This window comes from Osmerus eperlanus, chromosome 19, assembly GCF_963692335.1.
Source record: "Osmerus eperlanus chromosome 19, fOsmEpe2.1, whole genome shotgun sequence".
Taxonomy (NCBI): Eukaryota; Metazoa; Chordata; class Actinopteri; order Osmeriformes; family Osmeridae; genus Osmerus; species Osmerus eperlanus.
Window position 1 is genome coordinate 8,791,773 of NC_085036.1, and position 18,511 is coordinate 8,810,283.

Consider the following 18,511-nt stretch of genomic DNA (forward strand, 5'->3'; position numbering starts at 1 on the left):
GTGTGTGTCTGCTTGGCGTTTTAAAAGGCTTTGCATGTGGAGGGAAGTGGAGATGACCTGTGATGAATAAGATGGCTCCCGTGGAGCCCCTCTGAGCCAGGCTGAGATCCTGTCCTCTGGGTTCTGACCTGCTTCTAATTACTGTACAGCTATAGAGAGAGAGAACACAGAGAGAAGGAGGGGGAGAGGGAACGGGAGAGAGACAATAGATAACAGCGAGAGTGGGGAAGAAAGAGAACAGAGCGAGTGAGTGGGGGGATTGGGGGGGGGGGGAGAGAGAGAGAGAGAGAGAACAGGCCTAGAGGGAGAAAGAAAAAGGTACAGTCGAGCGGCTGGGTATTCTTAAGAGCTGTGATGAGAAACCCAAGCTGACAGAGCGAGCAACCTGCCCATCAGTCTGGACACACTCTCTCTTTTTCCCCCAGCACGCCCCAGAATGGCATAACAGTCACCCGACCGTGAGCACAGCTCCAGCCATTAAAATAGCACTCACTGACAGATGCTCAGTGTAATCATTTCTTCGATATTGGAAATTACAGCTCGCTGTGATTTATATAGTAACGGCTGCCATTAGGGGCTGACAGTTGCGAGGCAGGTGTTTTTTAAAAGCAGCCTCGATGATTTATGGCCCTGAAACTGTTTGAAATTGCACATTAAAGACATTCTCGAAACTTCTGGGGGAACTTCTCTCCCCCCCACCACCACCACCACCACCTCAGAGTACGGGATGTAAGGAGGTAATGGTTGCGGCTGCTACAGTATGTCCTTACCATGTGAACCAGAGCTGTTGTTGTACACACTTAAGACTATTAATTAGGACGTGTAAACAGTCTGCTCCGACACATGTGGAGAACACTGCCTGTGTATACATTACAGCGGGTCACTGACTCACCCAGGATATTTTCAGCAAATCCCCCCCCCCCCCTCCCCCTCCCCTCCGTCGACCACCCACCTGCACCGCCAGATCCTCCTCTCGTTCAGAGCTAGTACTTAGCACAACAGCCCTCGGGGGAAAGAGACATGCCCTATAACATACTTACATGGACTGTATAGTCTGTGCGAAGGTACACCCGGTGACCTGCTGTTCACCGCTCTGTAATAGACTGTTTTAACAGGCCCGTCTATTGGGAAGGCGGACATTTTTCCGCCGAGAGGTCGAGGTTCCTGTTGGACCCGCCGCCCTCCATGTTGGCTCCTTCGCCGTCCACTCGTCTCCAAAACCGCACGCAATCACGGTAACCCATACCCTCAGCAGCTCGTGTTTACAAAGCCAAACAGACCAAAAGGCTTTAGAATTCCGTCGCAGGGCCTTTTGGACTGAAATACCTTCGCCCCCCTTCCCCCTCACAAGGAGCCAGTCTACAGTAAATCGGAATGTCCCACTTAATGGACGGCCGTGAAAAAAAAATAAAAAATCACGCGTTGTCGCCTGCCAGAAGGCTCCATGAATCTATCCGCCCCTCCGTCAGACTCTGGTGGTCCTCCCTGTGTGCCCGGGACGGTGACCCCGGCCCGCTGCGACGAGCGTCTCCCATCAACAGCAGGGAGGAAGCAGAGGACGACGAGAGGTTAGGAGACGGGGAAGAGAGAGAGATGGACCCGGGCCGAGTCCCTTCTGCCCTCTTCAGAGCGTTTATCCCCTTTGCATTTGTTTCCCCGTCTTCACGAGGGTCGCTCGAACACATTTTACAGGCGTCTCCGTCTGTGAAGAAGGAGAGAGAGAGAAAAGGTCTGGAGGCTGAAGAGAGACAGGGTCCCGGGTAAATACCCCGGGCCCATAAAGGCAAGACGGAGGCGCTGGTCTCTCTGAGAAGCTGCTTTTACGACTCGGACACTTCGAGTCGTCCTCGCGTATTAATTCCAGGTCTGTACGGCGAGGGGGTTGGCTGGCTTGCACGCCGCCTGTCTTTCAGAGAGACCGGCGTGCGACGGAGAGAGACGACGGAATGCGGGAGAGCGGGACGGAAGGCTTTTTCGATTGGGGAAAAAGAAGGGGGGAGATTGACTGCGGTCTCGACATGTCCTTCCAGGTTGAGCAGCAACAACGTCCAACCCGAAATGAAAGCAGACCTCGTGTTTTATTCATTAGCGTCTCCTGCGGACGGACGTTGATATCAGGGGCAGTTCAGCCATTCAGCATAACCTCCTGAGGGAGGTGTGGGAGAAGGATATATGGAGCTATTGAAACAAAGGTGAGGAAAGAAGGGGAATGGATCAGTGTATGTGTGGGGTAAGGGAGGGATTCTAATGCAACTCAGAAGAGGGCAGTAGACTTTTAGGTTTGTGGGAAGCCAGAAAGTGTTTGTGTGCATCTGTGAGTACACACATGCATGCCAGGCAGATTTGCAAACCCCTCCCCTATGCATACACACACACACACACACACACACACACTTACATGGCTAGATCTTTTTCTCTACCTCAATCAGGTCTCCTTCTCTTTCCATTTCCTCGTCGCTCCCCTCCTCTTCTCTCCCCTCTCCTACCAGTAGGACCCTTGACCCCTGACCCCCCCCCCCGTCCATCAGGGTATAATAATATATTGGACTCTGCTGGACATTTTTCGGAGGAATTCCATGTGTTTGGTGAACCAGAGTCCCTCCAGTGTGATTCAGACATACTGGACAGCGGTCATTAATCACCTCATGCGCGTGCGTGCGTGCGTGTCTGCTCGCGCACGTTTGCGGGTGTGCGCGCATGCATCTGGGCGGCCCACGAGCAGAAGTCGGTGTTTGTCTAAGCGCTCCTGACGTCTCTCAGGCCCGCTGTGCGGCGGCAAAACAAAACGTATCTTGTCCAGGGGGGGAAGTGGTACTCGGAATACCTGAAGTGCAAGGGTACGTTTGATATGTTATTCTTCCTGTGCCGGTTATTTCCTGGTGCTGGGATGTGACCTCTGGCAGGGGGGGGGGGCTTCCTCTGGGCGCCTGGCTGAACTTCCCATGTGAAGAACAAGTGTCTCCGACTGTGTGGCCTACTGTAGGCCGTCATGGTAACCGACTGTGATCGCGCTCAGGACGTTTATACGTGCACTCCATGTCGTTAGCCTATGTTCGGGAAGGGCTTAAAGGTGACGTCTGCGGAAACCTCCGGAAGTGGCTGAGTTTACAGTGAGTGTGTCCCCCCGGGGGTAAAGAGGCGGAGCTGTGAAAGTCTCTCTTTGGCGTGTGAAACGGATCTGTGGAGCTTTCAGGACCACATACATACATGCAGGACCGGAGCCCGCCCCCTCAAGAAGCTGACGTGTTGCACTCTGCTGTGTGGTGTGGGAGAGAGAGAGAGAGAGCACTTGTCCAGCCCCTGGCACCTGCAGGTCAGAGTGAGGGGCCATGTCACCTCTCACACAGGATTAGCAGTAGATCAGGACCCTGGCCCCCTTAGAGACCCCCCCCCCCCCCCCCCGCATGGCCCCTGACAGGAATGGCAGATAACGAAGGGAAAAGGGGGGGGGGGGGAGAGAGAGAGAGTGTTGCCGGATGTTCACTTCCACACAATCTGATGGCTGCTTCTGACAGCTCTGACCCTCAGCCCGACAACGTCTTATCAGGTCAAGCGTGTGTCTGTGCGTTTCCAGGGTCTCTCTGGGCTTGTGAGTCTCCCAGTGGTCTGCTGGTCTGTGAACGTAACCTGTGTCTATGCATGTGTGTGATCAGACCAAAGCCAAGCCGCTGTCCACCGTCTCCCATGGCAGCGCACCCTGTCGAGGCACATCCGAGCCCATAATGACAGGGTGAGCTGACTCCTCCAGTCCTCAGCCATCGCAGGGGATGACAGCTGTGTCTTCTCTGGGCCCCGTCAGCCCCCCCCCGGGGGGCCCCGTCAGCCATGATCCCCCACTCACGCCTCTCTTCCCGGGGCTTTCCCACCTGGGGCTCCCCCCTCTCCAGCTCCGTCTGAACCAGGTGAACCGGCTGTTTGATGGCCCGGTAGCCCTGTCTGATATCCCGGTTTAACAAGCGGATGTGGATGGGATCACAGGTCGTTCTCGGGGGCCTTCCAGAACCATATGTTGAGGCACTGTTGAATAAACAGCCGCCGGGGCTTGGGACCATGGCTCCCAGACCCCCACCCCCCCCAAATTAATCATACACAGAATCCATATGGAACCAGAGAACGTCTTCGAATCTCGTAAAATCAAACTAACACCGCGTGAACATGTTCTTTGTTTTGGATAGACCCATTCGTCTGTGTCTGGATACCGCATTGGACATTCTGTACATACTGTTCTAATACCCTCCCATGCAGGAAGTCCGTCGCGTCACGCGTGTTACAAGCCCATGATTCTTAGAAGGGCTCTGTAACTGTTTCTATATCCGAGAGCCTGGGGCTGCTCTGTATGAAGTCGGGCAATCTATCAGGCTTCGGTTTCCTCTCAGCCGGTACTGGTGGACCGGCCCATGTGAGCCACCTGCTTCTGTTCACCCCCGACTCATCCTCCTCTTTCCTGTCCCCCCCACCCCCTCTTTTCTTTCCCCCACAGGTTCCCTCTCTACCCCAGAGGAGAGCGCTTTCAGTTTGAATATGGCGTCTACTTGCTCAACAAGAACATTGCTCAGGTGAGAAATGGACTGCTGTGTCTACTTCAAACACACACACACACACACACACACAGGGGCTCCCCGCAGTAAAGGTGAATTCCTCTCTTGCTGGGTGGGAGTGGCTACTGTTAATATTTCCACTATCTTGAGTTCTGCCTCTCCCTCTCCCCTCCCTGTGTCATTTAGCGGCGTGTAGAAAAGTGTGCATTCCATCCACCGTCCCTCTCCCAGTCCAAGCAGAGAGAGGGAAAGTAGGAGCTTCTCTAATGAATTAGCCCATCAGCACAGACAGGTGGCTGCTTTCAAACGAAGACTTGACTTGCCTTATCCTGTCAGATACAGCCTTTCATCCTTCAGATAAATGTAAAGAGGAGTGTGTGCGTGTGTGTGTGTGTGGGGGGGGGGTGTGGGGGAATGTACAGCAGAACCAGCTTTATGTTCAGTGCAGAATATTTGAAGACATTCAAAAAGTTCTGCATGTTCTTATTTAATAAAAAAAAAAAAAGGTGCCTGAACCGAATTCAATAAACAGTTTAGTTTGGTTGACGATGCATGAGAGGTTCACACACTTTATTTCCATGGTTGTGTACATTTATTACCTGGTGACCTGTAACTTTGGTGAAATACTCCAACATCAAATTAAATGTGACGTTCATACCATTACAGGCCACCGTCACCTCTGCCAAGTGTATGACTTGGATGGGAGTCCTGAGTACCGCAGTAACTGTCTAGTTTCTGTGGCAAGGTAGCTCTCTGTGTGGGAGATTTGCTGCTCTGATTTAGCCTGCAGTCATGCACACGGAGGGCCAGGAAAACACCTACTGTGATGTAAATCAGACGTAACATTCTCTTTCCGTTTTTCCTCAGAGGACAGTGTGCTCGTCTAGCCCTGCCCTCTCCCAGATGTTAAATCCATTGGGTTCATCCCCAGCGCAGGTTGTTGGATGTCAGGGAGAGGAGACTAGGGGAGGCTGTCGACGGACTTGTAATGAGCCGGAGGAAATCTCATTCTTACCGTTGAGCAACTATGCCGACTTATCCAAAGTGTCCCAGCATTCCTACAGCGTGAGGTCACGGGCTCTTCTGAAGGCACCGTCTTATGCATTCCATGTGTGAGAGCGCGTATGTACATTTCTTGGGATGAGTTAGCGAGTCAACTCGAAAAGCAACACGACGGGCAACGGCGCACGTCGTCCCGACAACGCTGATTTTTAAGCATCGTTCCAGAACGGAAAAAAGTGGTAAACATGTCATATTCGATCGAGCGGAACCCACCACAAGGACAGCTTCTCCACGGTGCGTCTCTGATGCCACGTGAAACCATACCCGTCTGTGTCTGATCCGCCTGTTCCCTTCCTCCACATCACACATGGTCCGCCTTTGCCGGACGAAAATCCCGGGGAATGCATGAAGTGACACGATACTGTCACGCCACGTATCGTTTCCTTCTTTCTAAAACTCTCTTAATTGGGTTTTCAGACCCTGGCGTTTCAAACCGCTTTATCACGGAGACCTGGTTTTCCTCTCATCCCTGAGACGAGAGTATGGTTCTTGTTAATTTGCCCAAGTCTTTATTAGGAAATGACTGCTTCACTGACCACAGCTGTATTAGAAAATTGAGCCTGGCTTTTCCACTCTCATATGATTTACCAACAGGCACCAGATCACTCAGGGCTGGTTGTTATTATTCGTATTATTATTTTTGTCATTATTGTTTATTTATTTTATTCATTTCCCCTTTTGTGATTAATGTCGTTCCTAGGTTGGTTGGCCGAGGAAGTCCAGAGCAGAAGTGTAGAAAAGTTTACTTACCTTAGCGTCTTACTGGCTGACGCAATCCAGAGGTCTGGTTTCACAGTGGTGCTGGCTGGCTGGCAGGCTGGCTGGCTGGGAGACATTAGACGTTCATCTCTTATTAAGTTGTCCCGCGTGGTTTTTTGAAAGTGATACTGAGGAGCTGGCGAGAGATCAGGGGCTCAGCAGGGGAGGCCTGCTTTGAAGTAGCAGTACTAGACATTGTTGTTTTTATTTAGGTCTCATGTCATAACGCGGGTGGAGGGTTAGCACCACCCTGGATGGCAGGTGGGAAAAGCCTCTCGTGTTGGAGTCTTGAGGTCTTTTGTTCAGCAAAAAACGCCTGCGAAACTCCGACCGGAGCCCTTTCCCCCCCCAAATGCTTTGATTCTTTTTGAAATCTGAACCGAGAATGTTTTAACGGCAATGACACCCAAATGAGTTGTAGGATTTGAGCTGGAGACATTTCCAAGTTCGTTAACATGCATGTTTTCACTTTGGCCCCTCTTGTCCCCAGAGTCCATGATTTAGGTGTTGCTAATGCCTTGTGATTGTCTCCTGGGGGCCTTCCTGTGTTTTCACCTCAGAGTGATAGCGCCCAGGCTGGCTAATAAACGAATGGCGTCTGGAAGCTCCCTCCTCGAAAGCAAGAGGCCACAGGTCCTATTACTGGGCCTGAAATCCTACGCCACAGGGGGCAGATATGCTAAAACCGCCAATCCTGCGTTCACACAGACAAATTAGCCAAGTTAGCGAGGCCGGCTCCTAGGGAAAGGCAGTGCTCGGAAGCCTGGAGCCCTGCAATGTGTTGCGTTCACTCTCCCCCTCCTGCGTTATCCGCTAAGCTAGCCCGTTGTGAAACAGGCATGTGGGCTTGATTAGACTGCAACAGACGCTACAAGAAGTCTTAAGGTAGGGGGGATGGGGGGGCCATAACAATTAGCCTTCAGTTGCTAAGCCTGGGGTATCGTATTTTCCTGGTCTGGGAGCAGGAAACGTAGTGCTGGGAATTAAAACGGCACCAATCTGTAGTGGATGAATGAGGCAGCCCTGCACAGCGCCACAGCAGGCCTCATGGGGAGGGGGGGCGGGGGGGGGAGAACTGCCACTTGCTCTCAATCATTCACCTCCAGAGTCTTGAGCGCGTTTCCCATAATGCACCTCAGGCCTGGTGCCATGCCGGTGGTCTGGAGCGGACGTCAGAGCTGCGCGGCCATTAGGAGTGGCAACTGGAGCTCAATAAAACAAGGCTGTGAGTCATTGGGGAGCCACTGTGTTTAGTGGTTAACGGAGTTGCCAGCATGCGGACCAGGAGCTGCCTAGGAGTTATTACCGGTGGAGCGGTCGGAAAGGCAGGAAGGTGTTTTGGGCGAGAATAACCTGGACTCAGTGTGGATGATCGTGGAGACAGAAAGAGGCTCTGCCATCAGTTATTCCGGGTTGTTTATTTGCTCGTCCTAATCACCTGTGTCGAGTAGAACTGCAAATCCTGCAAAGTCCTCGTTGACCTCCGCTTACCTCTCTCCCGGCCTCGATCTCTCTCCTCTCTCTCCTCTCTCCTCTCTCTCTCTCTCTCTCTCTCTCTCTCTCTCTCTCTCTCTCTCTCTCTCTCTCTCTCTCTCTCTCTCTCTCTCTCTCTCTCTCTGTCATCTCTCTCTGGTTCCTATATCCACACACACAGTGATGCGCGCTCTCTCCTGTGCCTGCCACTCATCATCCCTGTTACCAGTCTCCTCGTGAACCCAAAACGGTGAGCTGGCAGATATTGGCGGGAGAAGTAGAAAAAAAAAATGCTTTCCGTGGCTATTATCTTGCGTGATTACACAGCAATGGGAACCATGTGACTCAGAGACGTGCACGGCACCACCCGACCCCGCTTCCACCTTCACCTCACCTTGACTACGACTCTCACTGCAGCAGAGCACGTGCACTAGGGACCTCTAAGTGAAGTATGTCTTTTCAAAATGATCTCCAGCAGCTATTACCTTATTTCCTTTGTCAGTAATTTTCCCTGTTTTTTTTTTTTAAAACAGGGCTGCAAAAGGGCTTTTTGTGTTGGAGAAGCTGGCAATACTTAGGGGGTGGGGGGTGGTGGTAGGGGGGGGGGTTGTCAGTGACCAAACCCCAAAACTAGAATAACAACATTTAGGGATGGCATTACCCCTCTTTCTAGTTTTCTCAGACCTTCACGGTACTCATTCCTTCCTTCCTATCTAATGAGTTCACATATTGAACGTTAACCTGAACACTCCCTCCACCACAATCACCCAGGCTGTTCCCATGCCCCTTGCTTCATCTTATTTTAGCTCCTTCAACAAGGGAACGATCAACACAATGCTCAATGAACCACTGGTGATAGTTATCGTGGGTAACTTTGGGAAATTAAATTGAGAGGGTGGAAAAGTCCCACATTCTCGGATCCTGCTTGGTTCTTACTTAAATAGACTCCTTGATTGGAAGATTGACCAAGAATTTCAGACACCCCTCCTTGCCAATGTTGACAAGGATCTCTCATTCATAATTCAAACAGTGTCGCTAAAAGACGTGGAGCAGAAACGGCACTGACGTGTTTTCTTCTCTCTAATTAAGATCAGTCAGGTAAACACAAGAAGGGGCAGCAAGGGCAGAATTTCGGCTCCCGAACAGTTCTTCTTCTATGGTCTTTCTGGGGAGCATATTTAGTTGCAGCTATTCCAGGTTTTCCCCCTCAAAGAAAAAGCCCTCGCTCCTCGTCCGGCTGAGGCTTGCGGTCTGTGACTCAGCCCTCAGCGTGGTCCGAGCGGCGCTCCCAAAAAAGCCCCGGCGATTGCGTCTGTGCTGTCCTCTAGAACAACCGCACGTCGCCTTCTTCCAGCCGCCCCAGGCCAAAACCTCATCTCGACAAACAAGCATCTGTGTCCAGAAAACCCCAGAGCCACGCACTGTGCACTGTTTGTTTACCTGAACCCTGGACCCAGGTTCTCCACCCCCTCCCACCCACCCACCCCCACACACACCCACCTCGCGATGACCGACGGCAACCTGGAAATGATCAGCTTTTCCAAACTGCCTTCACTGTCTCCATCCCTTCGCAAAGGCTGCATCCGTTTTCCATTTTGCAGGGATTGATATGGTAAGCGCATAATGGACGGGGCAGGCCTCATACGCGCAGCTAAGAGTCAGTGTGCTGTACTTTACAGTCCCCCCCCGTCCCCGAAAGAGGGAGGAAGCGAGGGAAGAAGAAGAGAGCAAGTCAAGTTCTCTTTGAGGCCAGGTCATACACGTGTCTGTTTTTGTTTTAACTCGGTGAGGAATAGCCGGCAGCTCAAAGCCGTGGTTCCCCATATGGCCACATCCATAAACCCTGTTGCGGTAATAGTCCCGCTACATCTTGTCTGAAGCCGGTTCCGCACCCCTGCCTTTGACAATGTGGTTCATATTTGAATGCCATTAAGGTGCCACTTTAAAAGGGGGGGGGGATCTCCTCGCTACCCTTCAACGGTAAAGAGCACTTCATTAGCACACTTTATTTGTCACATTTCGAGCAACAAATTGCTTCTGGCAGGGTGAAAGTAGGTTAAGTAAGCAAGGGGAGTGATAGGATCTGTATCAAGGGATTGTTCAAAGTCTGGAACTTGCCCGTACCAGCGACCGTGGCTTGACTGCTTGTCTGCTCTTTCTCCCCCTGTGATTCATATCCGACGAGTCTGTGTTCTCAGTCCTAGACCCAGGATTAGGTCTGTCAGACTGTCGGAGTCTCCCCGACATCGTGCGAAGCCTGTAATGTACTGTATGTGAACTGTGTTGTAGATGAGGAATAAGTCATTGCATCTCCGCAGCATTGGAAAGATGTTAGCGGACGTTTCATCCTGCCTGTGTTTTTAAACGCAGCCAGGAGGCCCTGTCTCATAGGTAAATCTGTGCTACAAATTAAACGCAACCCGCCCACCGATCTGGCTTTCGAAAAGCAGCCTCTTGAATCTACTGCTCCTTTTTATCCAGCAGATGTCCCATTCCATCGTTTAAAGTATAGCTCATCTTCAGCGTGGTGATGAATGGGTTCAGGAAGGAACTGAGGAAAAGGAGACGTCAGAGCAGTTCTCCCCCTTTCCACAAAGACTACAACTCCCAAGCCATGTTCTGCTCAGAGGTCTGTGGTTGACTGCTGGGAAATGTGGTTCTGTCCTGGATACATCCCGATGAAGAAGCAGCTACTGTAGCAACCAGGCTTCCATGGTGGAGACTCCATGTGGGTCCTCTTGAAGGGAGCAACAATCAGGAGGAGCCAGACACCGCTCCAAAACACACACCTCTCTCTCCCTCTCTCTCCCCATGGCTTTTGCTAGCCCTCTCATTGTGTGGTCCCGCTTTCCAACACAAACCTAGTTGCCACCTCTACACATTCAGAACCCACATATTGGCTAGACCAGGTCCCCTGGTGGAGCATTTTTTACAACGGCTGCTGGCGGAAACACCCTCTTCTGGAGTTTTATCGGGCTTTTGGCTTTGCGGTAGCGTCTATTTTGACGTGTGTGTGTGGAGGCAGTTGTAAACCACTTGCCCGTACCGCGATAAGAGTCAAGCCCGGCCTGACATGGTGCTACAGTTCCACATACTCACTAGAGGGAACAGTGGCACCGCTGGAAGTTGGAGCTGGGCCCAGCTGCTGCACCCGGGGCCGACTTCGAGTCACTGCTCTGACGAGAGAGGCTCCTTTATAACTGGGCTGGCAGATAGTACACACTCGAGATTGTGTGTCTCTTTCTGTCTCTCTCTCTGTCTGTCTGTCTTTCTCTGTCTGGCTCTCTCTCTCTGCCTGTCTGTCTCTGTTTCTCTCTCTGTCTGTCTATCTCTGTCTCTCTGTCTGTCTGTCTCTCTCTCTGTCTGTCTATCTCTGTTTCTCTCTCTGTCTCTCTCTGTTTCTCTCCCCGCCTGTCTGTGTCCGTCCATCTCCTCGATGAGGACCCGTGGCCAGTTGGGATTTACCGAGGGGATCTGGGAGAGCAGTTAGAAGCCTATGTCACCGTTTTTGCGGTTTGCAGTCGCACGGCCTGCGAGTGCAGCGGGGCCGACAGCGCGCCGCGCCGAGGGCCCCCGCCTCGGGAGGCTTTTACAGGCATTCCTACGGATAGCCACCTACGGCTTTATGAAACACTTAAATTCGTCTAATTGAATTTCCACGGTTTGAGGTCAGTCTCCTGGCTTTGCCCATCACCACAAAGAGGTGCCAGAGGAGGCACTTTCACTAAATATATGGGTGGAATCCTGCTTCTTGTTTCCCCCTGAGTGTACGTGTGCTTTGGGAAATACTGGATTTTCCTCATGTTCTGTGTTGTACAGGGAGGCCAGCGAATATGTTCTCTTCCTAAGACTGTGAAAGGGCAAAGGTGTAGTGAGTGAGACATCTCATGAAATGTTCAACTTTTGGATCCATGAGGGTCAACTGTCAATAGAATGTCCCATGGGTCATTATCCGATTATTTGGTCAACCATCCATTGTGTGATCGGACCACGACAGGTGTCGTGTCACATTCTCAGTGTACGAAGCTCATTGACGTGTCACATCATCATATCCCAGGCTCCCTCGGTCAGATCGTGGGGTTCTGCTGACTGAGGAGGGGGGGGGTGGGGGGAGCGTGAATCCCCATCACCGTGGGTGTTAAAGTGGAAAGTGCTGGCTTCACTCCTCCCTCATTTACTTAATAGTGCGGCTGAAGTTTCCAGCTGGTGGAGATTTGTAGCCGGGTCTGTTTGTTTGCTGGAGTCTGGTCTCCTCTGTCCCACCACAGAGCCCCCCCCCCCTCTCTCTCTCTCTGTCTGAGCACACAGACAGCTCCAAAATAATAATAATAATAATGACTGTGGAATGGGACACACATTGGAAAGCGCTAAGAATAATATGACTTTTTGATAAGCAGTGGGAGAGATTTAAAAAAATACGTGACAGGCTCAAGTAGTTCCTGTTTTTCAGTAGGGGGGGGGGAGATTACATCAGTCCTCTTATCAAAGCTTTGTGATAATGTGTAAAACTGCCCAGAATGTTTTTTTTCCTTTCATATTCGAGACTGTTTCTCTCGCTTCAGGAAAAGGAAGCTGGTCTCCCGGCTCCTGAAAGGAGGAGAGCGGAATCTCTCCTCATGCGCGTCACCGCCAGCCAAGTGCTGCTCTCGCCTCCCGCTGAGACCAAGTAGATCTCATGTCAGCAAGCTTTGAGAACTTGCTTTTCTATTTCATTCATCCAAACCCTGTGTGTGCCGCCTTAGGTGCGCTCTGGTTAAATGATGATCTGTCATCTGCAAGAGCCTGTTCCTCTTCGACGAAATGAAACGGCCTTTGGTATTAAACAATGCCGTGGCCCCATCTGGTAAAAAACCGTCAGAAATGTCAACCATCTTTGGTTCTGTGTCAGGCCTCTCCCATGCTGTTCCTCCATGTGGGTCTGATTAGGGTCTCCTGCCTCTCCTCCTCCCTCCTCCGCCGTGCGGTAGCTTTTCATCTGATCTACAGTAACACACCATGGATCTGCAGCAGCGTACTCCACAGCCACACTCATATTGAGGGAACAAAGCTGTCCAAAGTCCTACTTCATCCCTCCCTCTCTCTCACTCTCCCTCTCTCTCTCACTCTCTCTCCCTCTCTCTCTCCCCCCTCTCTCTCTCCCTCTCTCTCTCCCCCCCTCTCTCTCTCCCTCTCCCTCTCTGTCTCTCTCTTTCTCTCTCCCTCACACGAAGCCCAAACACAGACATCCTCCCCGGCTGTCAGGCTGTCCCTCTCACTCCCTCCTCTCCTCCGTCAAATCAAATCTCACCCCATTAGGGAGGATCCCGTCCCGCCCCCCCTGATGTCAGCCCGCGCTGCTCTGCCTGGGCGCCTGAGCGATACAGTATGATTGGTGGCTGTTGCCTGGCCCGACTGTCATGCCCCCATCATCATCGTCATCCCCCCCCCCCCCCGGTTTTATTAATGAGGCGTCTGTGAGGACCTGAGGGCCCTGTCCCGGGACCCACATAATCGTTTCACAGTTGTTTGAGAAAGACGAGCTAAGTGGCTAATGAAAGCGCCCCTTAAATAAACACAGCACGACTTTCAAAAAAGAGGGGGGGGAGGGTTTTTTTTTTTTTTTTTTTTTTTTTTTTTTTCCATTTTGATTGGGTTTAGAGAAATGGCCCCACCACCCCCGCACTAATTGGAGTAAGCTGCCACTCAGCCACAGGTCTCCATGGCGACGCCTGGTCTTTGGGTTAAACATGTCTGAGCCTGGTCGTTGGCTTGTCTGGGAGGAGAATAATTGTGCCCCTGTCCGCAGGAGCCGGTGCCCCCATGCGCCGTGAGTGCCAACCCCCAGACATGTGGGCGAGGGCAGCGCGGCGCTAGGCACATAAACATGTGCCAGTGCGTGTACTGCACTCAAGTACTGTGTCAACACGTGTGTTAGGGCTCCCTTTGACGTCGGCTGGCTCTCCCCGGCCACACACACGCTCGCTTCCAAAAGCCACAGTGGTGCAGTTGTGAGCCTGGCCTTCCTCAGGGGGTGCAGGGTGCAATGAGCTGGTCCTCTCCGGGGATGGGGGGGAGAGGGATGGAGGGGAGGGGGATGGAGGGGGGCGAGGGGGCGGGACCAGTAGAGGAGTACCTGTCAGCACAGCCAACCACAGCATGACTCATCCCAGCTCCTCCATGTAGACAAGAGCTGTCTTCTCTCCTCAGCCTGGACACATCCATGACTCTCCCAGCAGATAACAAACCCCAGGTCTGTAATCGGCGCCTCCCTCCCTGTCCGGGCTATCTGCTCCCAGAGGTTCAGATGATGAGTGGGGGCCCTGTAAGTGAGTGGGCCTCCTAGTTGGTTATCTGTCTGCTTCGTTGAATTCTGTTGTTAACAAAAGGCCTATCATGGTACTGTACTCCTTCCAGAACCGACACACCAAACTTCTTGTTGTTCTTTCTGAACGTTTTCTTTTTTTGTTCTACGTGATTTTTTTTCTTCTTCCGCCCTTTCCTTGTTTTTTACCTGTAGCCCTTTGAGATTTTAGCTAAATATAAAGTGAATTGCAAATCAAATGATTATTATTATTACCAAACTATTCTGAACCCGTCTACGCTTTCTAGAAGAGTTACCGGGAAACGTCTTGATGGAAAATGCCTGTTCGCAGACTGAAGAATTGGTGAAATGAGAAGTTGCATACCTAAATGAGTTAGAGTGGCTTACAACAGACGCAGTCAGAACTGAGGCACGGGGCCAGCCCATTATACTGTCTAAAACCTCACACTCTCTCAGGATTCATGGATCTAAGGGAAGAGTTTGGCGCTCTGAAACAGTCTGGAAAAAGAGGTGCCAGGTTAGTCGTTTCTTTGGAAGGATTCGTACCCGTTTGTTATTCCATTCTCCTTTGTCCTTCTTTCCTTCTCGGAGGTGCCGTCCAGCAGCTCTGATAAGACCTGGAACCGTGCAACCTTTCATGAGGAGCCCAGTTTCTCAGTATTACCCCTCATGACTCGTTTTTTTTCCCTGACAAGGAGTAAAAGGTTAGGAGAAAAGCAAACTAGCTTTTGCTTGAGAGAGAAAAGACAGGGAAAAAAGAATACATTCTAATAAAACTGGCCCCCCTACCAGTTGGCGAGGAGTTGAGTTGCAAACAGGGATTAAGAGTAGCATCATAACCAGACCAGTTCCTGTGCGGTGTTGGAGAAAAGCAATATTACCTATCCCTTTCATCTCCCTGGGCAGGGAGATCTGATACATGGGGGTCACTGCTGTGATCTCGGGGAGCGAGGCGTATTACATACATCTCACCTTAACGTGATTTGGGGCTTTTTGGGGGGGCAGGTGCGAATGGGAATTCGAAGCTGTGCCGAGAGGAAATAAGAGAAATGAATGAAGATCGATGTGTTATAGGCAAACAAAAGTTCTGAGTTATTTCAAGTGAAGAGTCCAAAGGTTGAGGCCTCTGTGAGACGGCCTCTCTTTGATATGAAAATATAATCCGACTATTTGGACTTGATAGTCCAGTCAGAGTTTAGGCCTTCCTTATCTGAGTTTAAACAAACACTGCCAGGACACAGTGTGCGAGTAAACAGTACCACAGTGTTTAGGTCAGATGAAATATTGTATGCAGTACTGTAGATTTGCGAAGACCAAATCAATGAGGGATTGTTTGATGGAATGTCGCCATCGCTCTGATTCCGATTCTTATCAATAAACCATTGTGGAAGGACGCTCTTTGTCTGCGTACAACGAGTCTTTGATTCCCCGTGCTCTCAGCCAGGGCTGTGTTAAGCAAGCCCTAACATCCTTAACACTACGCAGGGTCACAGTTGAACGAACCCAGGTGACCAGGGAATGTTCCGGAGGTTCCAAAGTAAACCGGACACAGGCTCTATAGGCATCCTGTACAGCGGCAGGTTTTAATTTGATACTCCGTCCGAGCCAACGGAAAAGAAAGCGGAGGGTTTTATATAACTTTTATTATTATTTTTTGTCTTATATATTCCATGACTTTCTTCAAGTCTGATTCTCACGCTCTGCCACGTCTGAGAACGTGTGTTGTTTTTTTGTTTTATTCTTTGGACAGAAAGTAGTGATGCTCAATCATGCCTGTGTTACCAGGACGCTCCACTAGGGAGACATTCACCCTTACGTGTGTGTGAGCTTTTGATCAAGTGTGCGCATGTGTGATCACGTCTCCCTCTTTTCGATGGGTGTTATTGCGCCACAGCAGATGTTAGATTAGTTTGACATGTTATCTGTCGAAACACGTAGAGCGCAATGTATAGTTTCACAAGGATAGCATGTGGATCGCAACATATGAACTCTATTTTTTACCTGCCTCCCTTCATTCCCCCCCCCCCCCCAGTTTCAGATATAAGAATGTGGTTCTGGTGTGTTTTCTTTGCTGAGGTATAATGTGGACTTTGTCTGTGCTCCTGGGCCCATGAGAAGCAGGCTCCAGGCACTGGGTTTATGATACGGGGAGCTCAGGTCTGGTTTATCTGACAGGATCGGGCAGCTTAGACGGAGAGAGACCGCTAATACTTAATATGTTCACAACTCTATCCTTCCCGCCCTCTTTCTAGATACCCCCCCCCCCCCCACACACACACACACACACACAACTAACACACATGCACTCACACTTTTACAGTTATGTTAATGCAACACACAAACCCCCCCTAATCTTTCTCTTTGTTGACATGGAGACAAATATGCGCAAGAAAGACCTCTTGTTCCTCAACCGATTCAATATATATATTTTTTTCCTTCTTCTCCAAATTCCTCCACGGTGGAGTTTGATACAGAATATTCCATAGAGGTAGAGTAGATAAAGGATTTGGGAGCAAATCTCATTGAAGCACGTGAAATACTGGAAGCAGAGGTTTGATTGCAGCCTGTCCAGTTACTTGATTGAAGGGTCACATGGTATGTTCAGGCTGTTGAAGCAGCAGAGGGTATCTCAGTGCAGAGTAATAGACTGATGTTATCTGTGGAGTTAGCTCCAGCTGTGTCTAGCAGGCCCGAGGACTGCACTGTGGACTTCATTACAGGCTAAGCGGCTCAGTTTAAGGAGATCGCTCGCCTTCCGTGTTGAGTTTTATTTTGACGTGGTAGGCTGTAAGGATGAATAGGACATGCAGCAATTAGCGCTGTTATCCTAGCGGTGACTGATTTGGAAATACGTAAATTTTTCTCTTTGGCGGTGTTGGCCATGTCAGTAGCGGTTTCCAAATGTTTCACTCCAAAAAATTGAATCAAAAATGTGCTTTCTGGCCCTCCCCTTTCTTGGTTGTGGTCTCAGTCACACTTACTTTATGTTTGACAACTCCACTTAGGAGCATCGTGAATATACACACGGACACGCAACTCTCTCACCCCGCCGCGTCTGCCAACGCGGCCAAACGCGTCGGGGGGGGGGGGGGGTCATCGTTTCCCTGGGAGAGCGGGAGGAACGCTCGCGATTCACTCTTTCACTCTGACCTTTGACCTCTAGTAAGGACCGATACAAAACCCTCGGCCATAAAGCCCGCGCCCCCCTTCCCCCAACCAGCAATAAAAAGAGAGAAAGGACAACAATCGGCCCATTGAGTGGGAGCGGAGGAGTGTTAAGGAGGAACTGTGGCCAGCCCAGGCCAGGATGGGCACCTGACCACAGACTATATATTCATCCAGCTGCACGGCTGTTTATATTGAGACCCAGTGGAAACACGGAACGGGCCCAGAAAGATTTCCTTGTGTAATGCCCTAACACTTTTATTCCAAATAATAAAAACGAATGGTGAGCAGACTTTGGCTAAATTTGAAGTAATGTTTTAACGGTTATATTTGGCAGTGCCACATGTACGACACGCCGCAGCCGGGGCAAAGTTTGTTTTGTTTCTTGAGGAACAATTTCCTCCGTTAATACGTCTTTCCAGACGAGGTGGTTGACATGGTTAGAGCCGCGGTTCTCTCAGGCCAACACAAAGGCACCCACCCTTCCTCTCCGTGCTCCCACCGCGCTGTCCCTGTGTGGTTTTGCTTCCATCAACCATCCAACCTACAAAGGGCTGTGGCTTCCCTCAAGGTTTTTTTGCTCCTTGTCCTTTGACTCCTGAAACTACAAAGTGGAGTATTACCATAGCCTGCCAGGGTCGGCCTCATCCAACTGCCTGAGTTCCGGAGTTGCCCCCCAGACCTGCCAGTATGGACCAGGAGGATAGATGACTCCTCTGCTTCGGGTACATTGCTAACAGGAGGTTTTGACCCCTGGGTATGTGTGGGTTCACTAATACGACATGGGGTGTAGGGTTTCCCCACTGTAATCCGGGTCTCGTCTTACCGGCGAGCAGCTCATTAACCCCGAGGGGCCCTCGGACCCCCACTGCCATCGGCCCCTCCAATAGGTGTCACTGTAGCACAACGTGTCAGAACCTGGGCCCCGTGAGGTACTGCAACAGGTCTTCTACCTTCTGTCATGCGCACGCATGAAGACATGGACGCAACGAGACCAATACGCACACACTCGCGTATCGTTCATGCTTGAGAGGCTTTCATCAAGGCTGGACTTACAGCGACAAACCCCTCCCTCCCTCAGTGATTGGGGTCAATGGGGAATAACATTGCCCCCCCCCCCCCTTGTCACTGGCGGCTCCCTAACCTAACCACATTTCCCATTCGTCTCACGCAGCCTTTCCTGTAAAAATGTAAATCTGTTGACCGAATTTGG

At 50.9% G+C, this 18,511-nt stretch overlaps 1 protein-coding gene across 1 annotated transcript in view; it reads left to right on the forward strand.

Annotated features, from left to right (window-relative positions):
• The window catches only part of uvrag (UV radiation resistance associated gene), a 73,768-nt gene that overhangs the window by 39,621 nt on the left and 15,636 nt on the right, over positions 1-18,511 (forward strand). Inside the window, 1 exon segment of the mRNA XM_062485585.1 lies at positions 4,481-4,556. Coding sequence (XP_062341569.1) covers positions 4,481-4,556 — 76 coding nt within the window.